Raw genomic sequence first — 17,254 nt, 5'->3', positions numbered from 1 at the left:
ACCTCTGCTAACTGTGACTGCAATAACCACACATCCAAGTTCACGTGAGTTACAATGTGACTTCTGTACTCCACCTCACCAGCTCAGCACAGCTAAGCAAAAGATATAGATCACTTCCGCCAATTGGGAAAGGGAAACGGCAACATGTCTCATGGAAACAAAAAAGGATCATCCATTGTTTGCCACTAATCCTCCCAATATTTGTAAATTGACATCAGCTGTTTAACTCAAGCAGTCTTTTTCTTTAAGATAATTGAATATTATTGGACAAAAGGGTGAGAGAGACAAAGAACTGTACAATGAAGAGGATAAGATGATTTTATACCAACTATGAAGAGTTGTGGTTCTCAGGAGTGTAGCCACAATGCTGGAAAGAATTACTGAGGTCCCTGTGGCACTTAACCCAGTAATTCCCAGTCCCAGAAAACGCAAAGAAAACAGGAAGACAAGCTGTATACTTGCATTTAAAACGAAAATAAAGGCACAGACGCAATAAAAATAGTTATGGACAGCTTTTATTAGAAATTACAGCTTGTTGCACATATGCAACACTGGGCAGTAATAGAACGCAATGTAAAAGGAGAGCTAAACTTTAGCTGAGGTTACACGATTTTTTTTCAATTGCAAGAACAAAACAATAATCCAAGCTGGTTTGCCGGTAGTTATTCTAAGCCTGGTGGAAGTGGATGAAACAATTGCGGTCTTTATTCAGGCACAGGTACACCTGGCACTTGCAGCAAGAAATAAAGGTGTAGCCTCCTTTGCATGCCTTGCACCTGGTTCTGCGCTCGTTCCAAAGTGGCCAATGCTGTGTTCCGTCCTTTCGGACGTCTCGTGGTACTGCACTGAGGACCTTCTTGACGAGCGGGAGATTTTGCTGAGATGGTCGTCCAGGTGCACGCTTTCGGTAAAGTACCAATGCCGTCGCAAGCTCAGAGAGAAAACTACGCAAAGGCATTGCACTAGTGCCTTGCTGTTGTGCATGGCATTTATGCAAAAACCATGCATTGACTGCGGCCACTTTGACGGTGTGTCAGAAGATGTACATATACCATCGCTTTGCCCGCATTGGAAAGCGATAACTGTAGCACATCTTGTCTAGGAGGTCAACACCACCCATTGACATGTTGTACATTGGCAGAATAGCAGGGCACTCAACTAGAATGTGTGTCTTCTGCTTTTTGTCCCATCTTTTTACGGTTGCTATTTCTTCAACACCAACACAATTGGAAATGAGTGTCACTGGCCTGTTGTCAAACCACTTCACGGCAACCATGTTTTGCTCACCACACGACGCAACGCAGAAGTCCAAGGTGCCACGACCTTTCTTTTTCATTTCTTTCTCATTCATCAGCTTGCATGATTGCAGTCTGTTCTCTCTCACAGTGCCAATGTAAGAGATTTTTCTGCGTGTTAGTTCACTCACCAAATGAGGACTTGAAAAAAAGTTATCACCAATAATGAGGTTGTTTTCGCGGTCAGGGAGACTTGAACACAGCTGGATGACAACTCCTGCACCAAGACCGAGCTCATATCCACCTTGATCACCATAGAAACCCTTGCTAAATGCTGGGTACACATCGAAGTCATAGCAGAGCCCCGACTCTCCTGACCGGGCCCAAAGCTTCAGACCCCACTTGCATTTTGGTTTGTTCGGCAGGTACTGCCGTATAGGTGACCTTCCGCGGAAAGGGATCAAAATCTCATCAATACAAGACTTTGTTTCCTGTGGAATTTTCAGCATGTTTTCGCGCAGTTCTGAAAGCCAGGGGCGCACTTTCCAGCATTTGTCTTGCATTGTCTTTTCTGTCGCAGCATCATTGTCGACAAAGTGCAAATGACTTGTTATCTTCTCGAAGCGGTTAAGCGACATAACTTGTGCAACATGCTCATACCTGCTTCCTTGTTCCCAGTATGCACGTACATTGTGCATATCCACGAGGCCCATACGGAAAAACATTCCAAGCACAGAAGTGAGTTCTTCAAGTGTCATGCCCAGAGCCGTTCCATTTTTTTGCAAGTAGTATTCGTTTCTTCCACGACACGCGTCAGCATCGTTCTTGACACGAACAAGTCAAAAAGCTGCTTTGCTGTGAGAGGCTCGGAGGGAGGCAAAGGCAAGTCATTTTTGAAACAAGTTCCTGGCTTCTGAAAGGATGTTTTTTTCCACGTATAGCGCTTCTTTGCGTATGTCGCTTTCAACCCTGTTGTGGAGGGCATGACCTCATCCTCGGACTCCGTATAACTACTTTCTTCATCAGTGCTTAGGTCAACAGTTGCCGCTTCTGCTTCTTCATCACTGCTCTCATCGGATATGTCACTCTGGTTGCAATCAATGTGGCGAAGCAAGTTGTCATTTCCAAGGAAACGCTTTCGTCGTATTCTCGGCAATCCATAGAACAAAGACGATGAAATGCCATCCTGCAGATTCCATTAAAATAAATTAAAAACAATTTTAGTACACTCGAAAAGCACAGAGTTTGTCTTTAGCGTAACAATATGACACCATCACGGTGCTAATAAGGAGGATGGAGTCATGTTGCACATATGCAACAGGGGTTCAGTGGGACACTACTGCCCGCTGTTGCACATGTGCAACGTGGCATATAAAGAAAATATTTCACTCGATCTAATGCTTGAAAATCAAAACGTTGCATACGAAACAAACCAGAAACGTCTTTCTTTTAAACCTAAGCAATATCAACTCCCTGGCGGAAAGGTTCTATTAGTTATTAAAAAAAAGAACGTACCTGCTCAGCGGAGCTCACGTGCGGCAAGAAAGACGCCATTTTGTAAACTGCTTTCTGGGCGCAACGCTGCCCCCAGTGGTGGGATGGTGAACTTCTGAGATAGAAAAACTACTGATTGAAAGAGTAACATCAACTTTTTTCCGGACCGTGGCCATCTGCGCAATTTGTAGGTTGGTCAACTGCGCGTTGCATATGTGCAACAGTGGGCAGTACTGGGTTAATAAAACAGTCATTTTGTTTTCATCAACAGTCAGTAACCTTGGAACTTCTGCACCTTTATGCTGCTCCTAATGGTCCTATTTTTTTTTTTAAGAATCTTCCAAGCAACCTTGATAATCAGGCACTTGACAGGCTACAAGGCCATTGTAAAATTATTAGAAAGCATTAACACAGGTGTCACGACAGAGCTAAGTGGTTACTGCTGTCTGGAATCAAGAGCAATAAGATTGAAAAATGGTGCAGGTTGATCACAAGGCGGGGCAACTACCACAGGACAGATAAAAAGAACAACGGTTATCTGTGCTGGCCAGCATACTTCAAGGAGTAAACAGCCACACTGCACATGGTCCCATTCTGCTGCCTGTTGTGCCTGCACGTCTAGATCTGCATCACGAAGCATACAGTGAGTGGTCAAGCACAATGAAGCCTCTGAGATTGCATGTGTATTCCTAAGCTATACACGGGATATAGCACCAGCACTGCCTAACAAAAAGCAAGAGAGAGGAGTCATCTTACTGGCAAGCACAGGTATTGAAGACCATACAGTGCTTAAACCTAGCTTCCTTGGCCTGCCATGTGGCAGTGTGCACATTGAATCTTGCAACAGAGAGAGACGGTGTAGCTAGAATGCTCCAAAGTGAAGCTTGCAAACTGATAGTAACCTAGAAACATTAACTCCACCTCCAATCCTTTTGTTACACGAGCATCTTGCAGCCAACAAAGGATGAAGCCACCTTGTATCTATGAGATACCCAGCAATTTCTCTTTCAATAGGATGGACAGGTGAGCTGGTTGGTAATGCATTATTAGAAAACTTGGAGCTCAAGAAAGACAGTGGATGTAGAAAGGTGTGGTGTGTTTTCCTTTTCTACATCCAATGTCTTTCTTGAGCTCTACACTTTCTAATAATTTCTCTTTCTTCAATGGCTGAAGTTAAAATTCATGTAAGCGGCAAGTTCAAATTCAGTTGATCAAGATTAACTCCTCGAAATTTGCACTATAATCTGGGCATTGGGCATGGATGCAATGAAGGCACTATTATTATTGAATTACTGTTAGGCACTTCTTCACAGTGCTCACTTTTAATTGATTTTATTTGTAAGCAACGAGGGTCAGGTTGCTGTAGTAGACACCGTGTTGGCTGGCAACACTGACATCTACAAGACCCCTTATTCACTCTGTGTTCCAATACTCGCCGCAGACGGCTAAGTAGACGGCTAAGCGGACAGCGGACATCTTAAGTCTCGTTCTAATTCTCATGAAGACGTCGAAGTAGATAGCTTCGCGACGCGAAGACAGCATCGAAGTCAAAAACTATGCAGACTACTTTCTGGTCCAAACAAGATGGCGGCTGAGCAGAACACTTGTAAAGCCAACACGAAAGTTGTCTGCGCACAAGAAAACATAGACACGCTTTCCTGCGCCCTTAATGTAAGTCACATTGTGATGTTCACAGATTTGCAGGCACAAAGACATAAAATACAGAATTAGTGTGTGCTTTCTTCAACATTTTTTTTGTCACCGCGAGGTAGCGTCATGTCACAGAAGCGTCTTCCATATGTCTTCCAGACAGTTCAGAATGCATTCCATTACATGGCCTCGAAGCTGTCTCAGCTGTCTCTTTAGCTGTTTACATAGACTGTCTCCGATGCTGGCCAGAATTGAAACACACCCTCAGTAGTTAGAAGCCAAGAGGAGAGAGCAGAATTAGTTCACAAAACCCACCATGTACACATCTAAAAAGTTATGCCTCTTTCATTATTACAATCCACAAAAAAATTTTAACCAAAGCTACAAGACATTTTCGGTACATCTACAGAGCTTGATTCAAATAACTTCTTTCAGAGTCATTTACACTAACTCAAGGTATGTAGTTGCAATCAACACTGACACATTAAAGTAAATCATCACACACGCACTGTGAAACACTAGCAGCAATAGCAAGAAGAAATTGAATGATTACAAAAGGAATCAACACCTGGTTTCAGTACTTGGGATGAGTTATGTTCAATGACCTTCACTTGCGCCATAGAGTTTCTCACTACATCACGCAGAGGGAAATCTGGCACCACCGTCTATGGGAGTTTTCTATCAAGCACTGAGCCGTCATGAGAAGGACAGTATATGTATGTGCGAAGTGTTGGCTGTTGTTGTACGAGGCCTTTGTTTAAAACGTGGATATGGCTACACAGATAATGCATTCTTGAAATAAAATCTTCATAAAAGGTTTTCATTCACCCATATTGCATTTTTCAATAAACTTTACTCACCTACAATACATAATCAAGTGAAGAAAAGCAAGAACAGATGACAAACTGTTCCAAAGCAAGTGGGAATCTTGTTGTCTGTCCTCCAACTTTAGCAGTCTGCTGATACGTTTGGGGTTTCATATATTGTACATCCAATCCCAAGTCTTCATAATTAAACAAAATGTTTCTGTATAATAATAAAGCTAAAACAGCTCTTACGTGCTGTTTTAGTATAAAATGAATCATTGCAATAGACGGAACGGTGCTAGCCAGGCACGTCTTCATGGTGTCCGGGCTCTCCAACAACGATGCCAATCTGCAGTCATCATATACTTCCACCATTCCCATACATACAACAGTGCAACAGCGCCAGAATTCCCTCTAGGTAATATAGTGAGAAACTCTATGGCTTGTACCTTTTATGTAGTTATGTGAAACACATAGGGAGACATTGCAGAAAAGTTTCCATATGTGTGGCGGCTCTGGGAGTATGTTCGCTATCGGCTAGGAAGATAGGTTGCTTAGAGACAATAGCAGACATCACCAAGCCGATGGTCGTTTACAGCATGTGCAGGGCGTTTCGAACCGACAAATGGGACCTGACAAATGCGGTCATCACTGCTCTCACCCCCGTGTTGTCGGGGGAGCTGGAAAAAAGATAAAAAGGCACACACCGGCAGTGGTCATTGTGAAGCTAATGCGCAGATGGGAGTCGCATTTCGCAGGCAGTCTTTGTCACATAGAGTAGGCCGCTGCCTGTTTTCAACAAATTACACGGCACATTCTCCTGCGTGCAATTTGCTGGAGTGCATGGGCCGGGTAACAAGCAGATTACAAAAATTGAGAAGAAACGCTTTTCCTGGCTTTTGCTTGTGTACTTTATTGTTGCTGTTTCTTTTTGCTGGTTTGTTTAGTTTGGTTTGTTTGTGTTTGCTTTAAAGTGAAGCCACAATGTAAGGAGTGGCCAGAGGAAAACAGGAAAGAGCGAAAGGAACCAACAGGGGTGGCCGAGAGAAAACTCTTTACTTGATTTGTGCCAACTAGGGGGGCATAGCCAAGGGGGGGGGGAGGCGCTTATGGGCCTTCAGCCCCCTCCTCCCCCCCGAAATTTTTTCGTGCTGTCATGCACAACAACCCCCGGCACCTGAAATCATTCTGGATTTTGGCTAGAATGTATTTTTCACGCTCGAAAACAGATTTTGGCCCGAAGATTGTGAACTCGGGCTGGATTTCATGGCAACACCCATTGATCTGGAGTCACATAACGCAAAGAGCCCCATCCGAGCACAAAGTTTCAAGGGCACTTTGATGGCTAGCAGGCTCGTCGCGGCATCTCGCAGGGGCCGCGGAACCTACGGAGCGCATGGATTTCAATTTCGAAACTTTATGGGTATAAAGATCACATAAACTTTTGATGCAAAAGGTGCATAGATATTTCCAAAGTCGTGCTTCAGATTTTCAATTCTGGATCTCTGTGGGTTTAATGTACTGATAAACATTTGACACCAAAAGTGCATTGACTTTCCTAAAGTCATACATTGGACCATACAAGGAGAAAAGCCAAATTAACACACTATCAGACAAGTTGACAAAGTGCACAGCGAGGTCCGATGAGACGAAGCATTGTGATGGTTCATTTGTGCCGTCATGTCACAGAAAAGAATATCAACATTTTTTTTCACCTGCGCCAAAGCATCCATGTCAAGACACTAAAGCCAGCAAAGGTAACTACGTTCATTTTTTTTTTTCTACTTTGACTTTTATTCGCGAGGACACATTAAGCCTCTTCAATTTTCTTGTTCTCGCTACCTGCGGGCTGCCAGAGCCAGCCAGAGGTCATGCGTTTTTCATGTGTTGCCCTGACAACCATGTGGCGCACTTCGGTGCGCATTCATTTTTCTCTTGCTGAGTGGATCTTGGTCTCACAAGAGTTTTGGATGCATTCTGGCTAGCAGACGAGAAAAAGAAACAATGGTCGCTCGCCACCACCACTGTGGGGACTCGACGGATTGCAACGTGTTCGCTTGAGGGCATCACCTTCATTTCGATGTTATCGCAACCTCTCCGGAAAGCCTTTTGTCTCGCCAGTGTAGGATAACGAGTAACATACATATTGTTCTCTGTGGACCAAGCATCTCACGTTTTCTTCGACATTCCTTCGGTAGCCACATTACGTACCCGAAGTAGGCATTAGATTGTGGCCAACATGCTTTGTGCTTTTTCATTTCCGTGCCCCCGTTCCACAAAAGAAAAGAAAAAATACATTGTTGCACCACAATCAGTGGTGCATACATTATTTCTGAAATAATAGCTTTCCTAAGGTGACATGCCTAATTGGTCCATATGGCAGCCATAATTTCTTTTTGTATTTGATCTGTATTGATAAAACTTAGAATACATACTTAAAGTAAGATGATACATACACCGATAATATTTTATAAATATTCGTGCAACAGTTGAAAAGTTAATTTTCAGCCCTGCATCCCCCCTTAAAGAAGATATGCAAAAAGCGCAAGAAAGTGCACAATGTTCATTTGACAACAGTTGTTTGAATAGGCCAAAATAACAGAAGCATGTGCTTCAGCACTCGACATTGTCCTGAGGCGCTCTGTGCGTAACACATTAGAAGGACACTGATCATGCATCAACATGTCAGCATGTCAGCCAGATCAACATGTCTGTAGAAAGGCCTAGGTGTCATAACATTGGTATATCTCACGTCGGCATATTGCAAGCATTTAGAGATGGCGAATACTACTGCCACTGAGCTTAACAGGGTTTACTTGTGCCAATTAAAAGTTACTACATCAGGCAATCAATTTGAGTTAATTATCATGTAAGCCACCCCATGGCAATTCAAGTCAGGAGCAACATCAGAACAAACCATGCCAAGGAGCAGCTGTGATCTATGAGAGCCCAAAATGGCCTCGAAAAGTTTGATCATACAGAATTACACTAGTATTTGATGTTCCATCTGTACTCTTCGAAGGATAAGACACAAGTGAACAAGGATGAATGACCATATCACCGTAACACTCAAGCTTAAGAAAACACTGTGTTAGCATAGTTGCTACTACATATTGCTAAAAGGAATGGTTGTAAATTATCATTCCTTTTAACACTGCACTGATACTCATTTCCAACCAAGCTATTTTCACAATCAATCACATTTTTTTTTTTTTTTTGCATTGCTATCTTCCCGAGATAATAAAAAAATTTTAGGCACTAGCATTTGCTGAAAGGAATTTTCAATCACACAGGCTTCCACTAGCACAGGAATCCTACAAATATGGAAGCCAAAGAAAGCATGGGGAAATTAAGCTCTTTTTTTAATTGAGATGTAGGATATTTTGTGAATGAGGGTCAAATTAGCAATTCCGCTGATATTCTTAATGAAGTAAACTGGAAATTAAGACAATATGTCACCAGTGGGCACCATACCTACAACTTCAGCATGATTAATGTGATGCTCTACCAATTGAACTATGGTGGCAATGGTCCTCCACCCCCATCTCTTTTTTTTTTTTTGTATTTGAGTTGTGTACTAAAGCTAGCCCTGGAAGTTAGTTTAAGCGAGCATCGCTCACAACCATGGCAGTGGATATGGAAGATTGTTTCAACCACAGAGTTTCTTATAAAAATTGCCAGAGGGAACTCTGGTGCTAGTATCTACATAAACTGCAAGCATGACAGTTCAGCCAGCAAGGGAATGATGGTTAGTACATAGACTTGCCTGTCCTAAGAACTCCAAATGGCTTTGCAACTGAGCAAATTTATCATTTTCAATAAAATATAGCGTTATACATGCAATAACCCGCAGTGGTTATACATGTACATACAGAGTCTTCTTGCTTTCTATGTTTAGAAAGATAAGATTGCTTCAACATTTAGGCTAGTACAGGCACAGTGGCATGCCAACTATTTTTGGAGTGGGCGGGTAAGCCGTATATATATATATATATATATATATATATATATATATATATATATATATATATATAGTCATGTCACAAGAAGTCAACAAACACTGACACCTGACACTATGACTAATAAAAATCGGGCCCCTTGGTTAATCCCCTTTCCTCTCGTTTATAGAGAGAGGGGGGAGAAAGAGATTTTAGTGACATAAGCCGGACCCCAACCGAAACGTTGGGAAAAAATTAACATTCTGTACATTTGTCTGTTCATTTCACATGCTTTGAAAACAACTGGATCATCCAGAGAGACATTCATTTGGTACATATATGTCAGGCTTGTGGTTTGGAAACTGATCTTTGCAGTACATGCCGCCTGGGATTGCTCTGCCGTCGCTACCCTGTCGGCACGGATGCCATGCCAACAATGATGCCATGCCAACTGCTGTAAACCTGTGTATGATTTTTCCCTTGACTTCTGCAGTACATGTTCGTTTTTCATATGCTTTACCACAGAGCCAGACACGGACGGCTCCTGTCAAGGTAAGCGGAGCGAGCTGGCACGCAGCACTGCTGGGTTAGGTAGATGCCACTTTAGTGGTCGCAGACCTACAAACAATGATACGCTGTTTATTCAATTTGTTAATGGCACATTGACTTATTGTAAGATATCCGTTTGAGGTCATACAGAAGTTTACGTTCATCACTGGACGGAGCATACTCCAGCAGACCCAGCTGGCATACTGTAGAGATTGCCCTTCTTGATTATCAATGCAATAAAAAAGGCTATAGAATGCTTCAGTGAAAGTTATCTGTGTCACTGACAGATCTGGTTATCAATGACACATGATGAACCATTACAGTTTAGTATTGCCAAAATTTTCTGAAGCGTGTTGAAGTGAGACCAAAAAAGTCACTAAAATTCTTGCTAGAATTGTCAAGTGGACTTTAGGAACACAGGTGTGCTGGAACACTCCAATATAACCTAACGTAAAGTAAATCATCTACCATGTTGGTCTCATGTTGGTCTAATGTCCGTCCAGGTCAAAGAAAACAGTGAATTTACCAGCAGGGTACAGAGGGCTTAAACTTAACAAATGTATTTACCATAGGGGGGCCAAATATCCAAAGTTTCGAACACGAATAGTCGGTGCATAATATTCGTATTTGAAAATGAACTATTTGGTATTTTCGGATATTGAAGCTAACCAAATTTTTCGCAACAACCGACTCTTAAAGTCAGGTTACTCTTTCCTACATGCTGAACAAAGTATCACAAATTATCAGAAGCAAAAGAACGGCACAGTTTTTGAAGTGATGTAGAGACAAAATCGGTAATGCAAGCTTTGTTTTCAGTACTGCGGTGGAAGTGTGGCACTGGTTAACACTCCTTGGGTTAGATCTTGTGCGCATACATAAATATCCAAGAATCTGGACGTGGCAACTGCCGTTGCTGTCGCACAATAAGTACTGCAATGCGCACGTAATGCGAGGGTTGTGGCTCTGGCTCCCACTGTCAGCAAGTTGATTTTTTCCTCCAATTTTCCTTGATCTAACTTTTACATTTCAGTCAAAAACTACAAGTAATTTCTTCTAATCATCCCTTTTCTTCATTACCTGTTGGCTTTATATAGTTGTGCCTAACAACAAATAGGGTCCCTCGGCTCCCCTTCTTCTCGTCCGCTACACGACAACCGGTTATTTTTGTTTCTGATTTGTGAATTAGTCTTTCTTGCAATCTATTTAGTCATGTAGCATATTTATCGTTTACATTACAACCAGTAATGTCCTTGTAACAGACCCTGTATTGTGTCTACAGCACACAAATACTCCATTAACTTTTCCTATTCCATAACTTTGGATATTTTTTCCACAACTGTTTGTTTAGCACTTTTGGAGAGCTAGACATACAGCAGCCTGTCAGTCTTAGAAAGCTTGTTTGCCACCAGGCTCTAAAAGTGTCAAACGGCTACTCCTGCAGTTATTTTCACAGCAGTTGTAGTGATCTTGTGCTTAAAACACTCCTAACTGAATGTGATGGTTGACTGTCTATTCAGTATATACAAGCGCATTATCTAATTATACTGAAATAAATATTCCTGCTGAAAAAATGTGCGTCTGCGTTTGTCTATTCGATATTGGATTTGATATTCAATACTTACTCTTTGTATTCGATTCGTATTCAAGAAAGTTAATATTTGCCTACATCTAATATTTATTACTTAACAAATGATGACAGCTTAACTTTTTCGTTACAATCAGATAGGAAGGTTACAGATACGGCACGCTCCAGGAGAACACAAGTAACGTAGTTTTCCTAGCATGAAAATGCATTTATAGCCTACGTTAAAACTAAATTTCCTGGGGCTCTCGACGATCGTGGTAGGAGAACTAAATTCTGCGGAAGGCACTCGGCCGCACATTGTTAACACAGCGATGACAATAACCGGACCTTTATATAGGTCAAACATTACATCTCCGTGCGTGATCTACCTAAAATCTGCCATGAAGTAGTGATTAGTCCCAAAGACATGAGCAACAGAAGCGATTTGTTCAGACGCGTGTAAACAAGCTCAGCCATTCCGATATCTATGCCTTTTTTATGCAGTCAATATGTCTTATTTACCTACATCATCATCACCATCATCATCATCAGCCTGTTTTATGTCCACTGCAGGACGAAGGCCTCTCCCTGCAATCTCCAATTACCCCTGTCCTGCACCAACTGATTCCAACTAGCGCTCGCGAATTTCCTAATTTCATTGCTCCCCCTTGTCTTCTGCCATCCTCGACTGTGTTTCCTTCTCTTGGTACCCATTCTGTAACCCTAATGTTTCAACAGTTATCTAACCGGAGCATTACATCTGTGTTCATAAAATTTATTTCATTTGGTTTTGGTAATATAGCTTACCGGCACGCTTGAGTGTGTCCACCAATCAAATGCATTTAGTGACACCACTGAACCCACAGCGTTTAAACTCATTCAAATAGGTTTTCTACATAATAAAGAAACAAATTTTCTGCGAACAATGTAAAATGGCATGATGACCAACATGTTGTAAAGCACAATCACAATCTGAAGGCTACCAATGTGAAGGCAACCATTGCTAAGTAGTAATGGAGCCCATGCTTCATATAGCGAGTTTTGGCCGCTTACATGTTGATTTTGTATAACAAACTGCATTCTAGAAGGCCATTTTTGAAGCAACTTTTCTATCTTGTAAGTCGCTAAAATATCGCCAACTGTTCATTCAAGTGACTAAAAAATGTCGCTGATTACCGTCACTAAAATGTATCTAAATCTAACAACAATATCAACAAAATGGCAACACTGATTAAATAAAGGTGAATTATTAAAGCAAATCTGATTTTGTGCTTTCAAAGATGATTAGGTTTGATGGCCCTAGAAAACACTGCATGATGCAAGGGATGGCAGTTCAAACTTGTTCTGGAGTGCCCATTTGCAAGGCACGTCCCACAGGCGGTTCACACTGCCCAAGCAAGGGATATGTAATAAAAAAAAATTGTATTATGTGGGCACAACTCTGAGAGAAAGCTTGGCATCAGCTGTTGTTTTGTTGAATTTGCCAGTGTGCAGCTGACAGTGCTCGCTTTCGAAAGTGCGTGTGTGCGTGTGTGTGCGTGCATGTGGCGGGCGGGGAGTGGGGAAAGCAAATGTGGAAAGGAAAATGGTTCCCGGGCACACAGGCAAATGTGAACATATCTCACTCGATGTCCACGAGCACTCGAGGTCATAACACCGCATGATGAAGAGCGCTTGCAGCAAAAAACAAACACTTCGTGCTGCCTCTTGTTTCACCGCAAGAAAACCTCTTACGACCAAATCAATGCGAGCAGTCTTGAGAGTACTGGGAACCTCAATAACACCATTGAGGTTCCCAGTATGACAGACTAACTAGCCCGAACCAGAGCCTTGATTAAGTCTTGAAAGACTACAGCCAATGTGTGGGGATAGGGATATTTACCAGCTGGAATCGAGTAGAACCTGTGTGCTATACACATACCGATGATGAGTGCCGAACCAAACCAAAGTGGCCAAGACTCCGCCTACAGCTGGCAGAGAGGCCAGAACCCCATTATCAGTGCTTCAAGTGGCTTTCTGTAGACTCTAGAGATCCGGGCCGGGACTCCAGGCGCCGTATTTCTGGTTTTGAAAAGTGGGGAGGAGGGCAAATGGCCAACTTTGCCCCCCCCTCTCAGAAGTGGGGAGGGGGGAGGCAAGTGCCTCCACTGCCCCCGGTAGATATGCCGATGTACAGGCAGATAAATCATAGTAAATAAAGCCACAAAAACATGTGAAGTCATAAGCACAAAGATCAGACAAATCCATGTAACTACCCATCATTCCCATAGTAGCTGAACAACCGCAGCATCAAAATTCCCTCTAGTAATTTTAGCAGTAAACTCTATGGTTTCAACTACAGGTGTCCCATAGTACATGAATTCAAACATCAAGACTGCCACAGTGGAGGCCCACACAATGCAATGAGTAAGAATCAGGGGAACAGATTGGCTTGATTTTTAGTAGCCCACATGTTTTCCTTGGCTTTATCATCTGATGGCTACCTATGGTTGCTAGTAAAAATCCAAGTCCCTCGGTACCACAATCTTCCTAGGTTCAAGGGTATTCGCAAGACTTTTTTTTACACTGATTCATCAGTAAAACTTAACCATCAGTAAAACTTAACCATCAGTAAAGATGGTTAAGGATTTATTCAGCCTATGGTGCCTTCACTGGGCGGGTCCGGTGTCACAACAAGCCCTTGGCGTGCACAGCTGAAGTAAAAATACAACATATACAAGAAAAACTTTCCACTTTATGTGAATGCAAGGACCTTGAGAAAAGAACGCTCCCTGCGGCAAAAATTTTAAATTCTATATTATTCTGAATTTACCTGTAGGGTCACCTGTCTGTACCATAAAGCCCTTGATGTTGCGGTGGAAGAGGCAGCCGTTGTAGTAGTCGGAAGCACAAAGTGCCAAGAAATTCTGCAATATACAATGACGTACTAAGAATGAGCATCCTCAGCCTCACGCTTTTCAGAAAGGCGAACAGCCATAACAAATATAAACAAAGATTTAACAGACACATTTAGCAGGAATACCGAAACCACTCGACGTTCCCCACAGCTAGTTTCGTTTAATATGACTTCCCGTCGAGAGCTACAAAAAAAGCTAAGATTTACCGCACGCATCGGTTACTATCACTCAGGCTTTGATTACTCATCAACGTATTATCAGTTAAATCTGCTAAGCTCCTTTTTTTTTTTCATTTTATTGAAATCCTTAACGTTCCTTGATTATTTCACTAACGTGAGCACCCTCAACGCATACAAATCAGTTTATACTTTAATCATACTGGCCCGGTCACAGAGCTGCTCACAGAAGTCTGTTGCTTTGACAAACAAAGAAAAAATGAAAGAAAATGATTACGCGATGTAAGCGGTAAATTAGTACTAGCGCTATAAATGTAAACAAATTATATTTGGCCCCAGTCCAACGCACGGTATGTCAGTAGCCAGTGCACCTCGGCTATTCCAACGATGCAGGCTACTCTTCTTTAACTGCTATGAAAGCTGAAAGGTCCACGTCCCTTGCGAATGATAACAAAACAACATGCTGTGGGTGCCGACTTCAAAAAACATACCTCTGCTGCCTTCGGACATGTTTCACAGAACAGCTCGATCTTTATGTCACCTAGGTCTGTGTGCAGTGTAACCGACTGAAATACAAAATATTTTAGCTACATTAAATGTTATGGCACACATTAATGAAGAACTTAATGCGCATTTCAATGTAAAGGAGCAGAGACTCTCGCTTTGACACGATCAAATTACGCACCATTCCAACCGCGCTTTAATTCTCTGGGCAGCGCCATATTGCCCATGGTTGCTGCTTGGAAAGCGTGCGTAGTGCATCTGCGCCATGGTCTGCGCTGCACAAATATACGGCGCTTTCATGTCGGCCAACTTCAATGCGCACTCGTTCTTTGGAAGAGTCGATGGAACCCGGCAGTGATCTGCGATGATGATAGTGATCTAAAGAAAGGAAAAACGCTTGATTGTGCAACCCGTGAGGGAGCACGGTAAAGCTATAGTGAACTAGAAGGCTTTCTAGTTCATTGTAGCGAAGCGTCGAATCTGCCAACGCTCTACGCCTTTTCGGTGGAGTGGGGCATCCCCCGCACCTATCGACGGCTGGCATAAACTTGATTTCACAATCCCCATATTCCTCTCCCCTTCAGGCCAATGAGCCGCCCCTGCAGTAACCAAAGCTTGATCACCACCATCTCGAACCATATATATAAATTAGCTTACTGACACAATTGAACGCGTCCACCAATCACATGCCTTTTCAGCACAATAGCGTTAAAGGCCCCGTGTCGCAGAAAATCCGGTGTCGGCATCCGGCGCCGGCGTCCCCGTGAGCGAAAATTCCCGTCTATATTTGAAATAAAGAAACGATAAATTAATAGAAAATGAAAGTGGATGAAAAAACTACTTCCCGCGGGTGGGGAACGATCCCACAACCTTAGCATTCCGCGTGTGATGCTCTACCAATTGAGCTACCGCGGCGACGTCTCCCCGTCCAATTTCTTGGATATTTATATTTCCTATAAAAATTTGTAGTAGAACCCTGGGAGTGTTAGCCAGCGCCACCACTCACAGACCTTGGCGGCGGATGTGGAACATCCTTTCTGCCGCAGGCGTCACGAGAACGTGGTGGTGGTGCTGGTACACTTTATTGAAAGCGGGAAGGGGAAAGGGGGAGGTGGCTGAGGGATCGGGCTCAAGTAATGCCCTGGGTGCTTGGCGTCGTCCGCCCAGTCCACCAGCATCCACCAGTTCAAGCTGTCGCTCGACGGTCCCGAACCTGAGCCAGGCTGTTCAGTCAGTCTCGCTGCTGACGGGGGATGAGAGAACGGGAGCGAGGTGCATTCCCACATTACGTGTGTGAGTGTCCCTGTTTGTGAACAGAGCCTACATGGGTCGATTTCCTTGCCCCCTGTGATTTTGTTAATGTACTTTGGGTGTGGGTATGTGTTTGTCTGGAGTCGCCTAAACGCGACCGCTTGCGTTTTATCGAGTTGCTTGGCCGGTGGTGGGAGCGCGCGACGCCTCAAGCTATACCTATGGGCTATTTCGTGATAAGTTTCGCAGGATTCCTCGTGTTTCTCCTCCTCGTTCACGCCGTCCGCATCCGCGTACGAGGCTCGGCGCGCGAGATCTCGAGCCAAACTGTGAGCCGACGCGTTGCCGGGCACAGCCGCGTGAGCGGGGATCCGCACGAGGGTTTTCCACCCGTTTAGGGGGCGCCGCGTGAGGACACGATACGCCTGTTCGGAAATTCTACCGCGGACCAAATTGCCGATGGCCTGCTTGCTATCGATGATGACGGTATTCGCTTCCGCATGCAAGGCCATGGCAATCGCTGTTTCCTCCGCTTCCACCACTCGGCCAGCCGTGATTGTTGAGTGTTCTATCAGTCGTCCCTTGTGATCCGCTACCACCGCGATCATGAGGTCGCCGCGAGGGTGTCCCGCTGCGTCTATGTAAACTACTCCATCTTGCGAGCCGTAGGGTCGCCAAAGAGCTTCACTACGGGCCTGCCGGCGGCCCTGATGGAACTCGGGGTCCATGTCGCGGGGTAGAGGCGGGGCATAAATATGCCCCCTGACCTTTCGCGGAATCGTCATGTACTCTGTAACCTCGGGGATGGCCTCGATCGAGACAGCTTCCAGAGGACTGTGCTGACAGCCGGGGTTAGCGAGAGACGACGGACTTGTGCTGTGTGGTGAGCGTCTAAGAGCACCTCGATCGTGTTGCGAGCCTTGCGGTGGCCGCGTGGTCCGGAAGGCCCAGGGCTGCCTTTGTGGTTCTTCTGATCAGTGTGTTCAATTTAGCTAAGTATGTGGCTGCGAGTTTGACATATGGTGTCCAGTACATGGTTCTGCTGGTTATGTATGCCTGCACAAGTCGGAGCAGCTCGCCCTCGCCCATGCCGTGGTGCCGATTAGCCACCGGCGAATGAACTGTAGTGTGTAGTTTGTCACCCTCTAGAGTTTAACATGAGCCCGCAGCGCAGCGTGTTCTGAAAGGCT

General features: G+C 43.9%; 1 protein-coding gene and 1 long non-coding RNA gene across 4 annotated transcripts in view; both read right to left on the bottom strand.

The window, feature by feature from the left end:
• The window catches only part of LOC126516462 (peptidyl-prolyl cis-trans isomerase-like 3), a 44,136-nt gene extending 29,042 nt beyond the window's left edge, over window positions 1-15,094 (bottom strand). The window contains exons 1-3 of one of the 3 annotated variants that reach the window (XM_072285859.1): window positions 14,995-15,094; window positions 14,801-14,875; window positions 14,049-14,142 (exon numbers count right to left, since the gene is read on the bottom strand). In XM_072285859.1, coding sequence (XP_072141960.1) covers window positions 14,049-14,142; window positions 14,801-14,875; window positions 14,995-14,997 — 172 coding nt within the window. In that variant the 5' untranslated portion in view covers window positions 14,998-15,094. The remainder of the gene's footprint in view (window positions 1-14,048; window positions 14,143-14,800; window positions 14,876-14,994) is intronic. The other 2 variants (XM_055064024.2, XM_050166590.3) reach the window with 2 other exon arrangements.
• On the bottom strand, window positions 498-2,787 carry LOC140215389 (uncharacterized). Its single transcript, XR_011892344.1, has 2 exons — window positions 2,751-2,787; window positions 498-2,421 (listed from the first exon to the last, which is right to left on the bottom strand). It is a non-coding gene; the product is annotated as an uncharacterized lncRNA (long non-coding RNA).
• Window positions 15,095-17,254: the final 2,160 nt, after the last annotated feature.

The sequence above is a fragment of the Dermacentor andersoni genome, chromosome 1 (assembly GCF_023375885.2).
Source record: "Dermacentor andersoni chromosome 1, qqDerAnde1_hic_scaffold, whole genome shotgun sequence".
NCBI classification, from domain to species: domain Eukaryota; kingdom Metazoa; phylum Arthropoda; class Arachnida; order Ixodida; family Ixodidae; genus Dermacentor; species Dermacentor andersoni.
The sequence above is the reverse complement of the archived record's forward strand: the minus strand, read 5'-3'. Positions and strand labels throughout refer to the sequence as shown.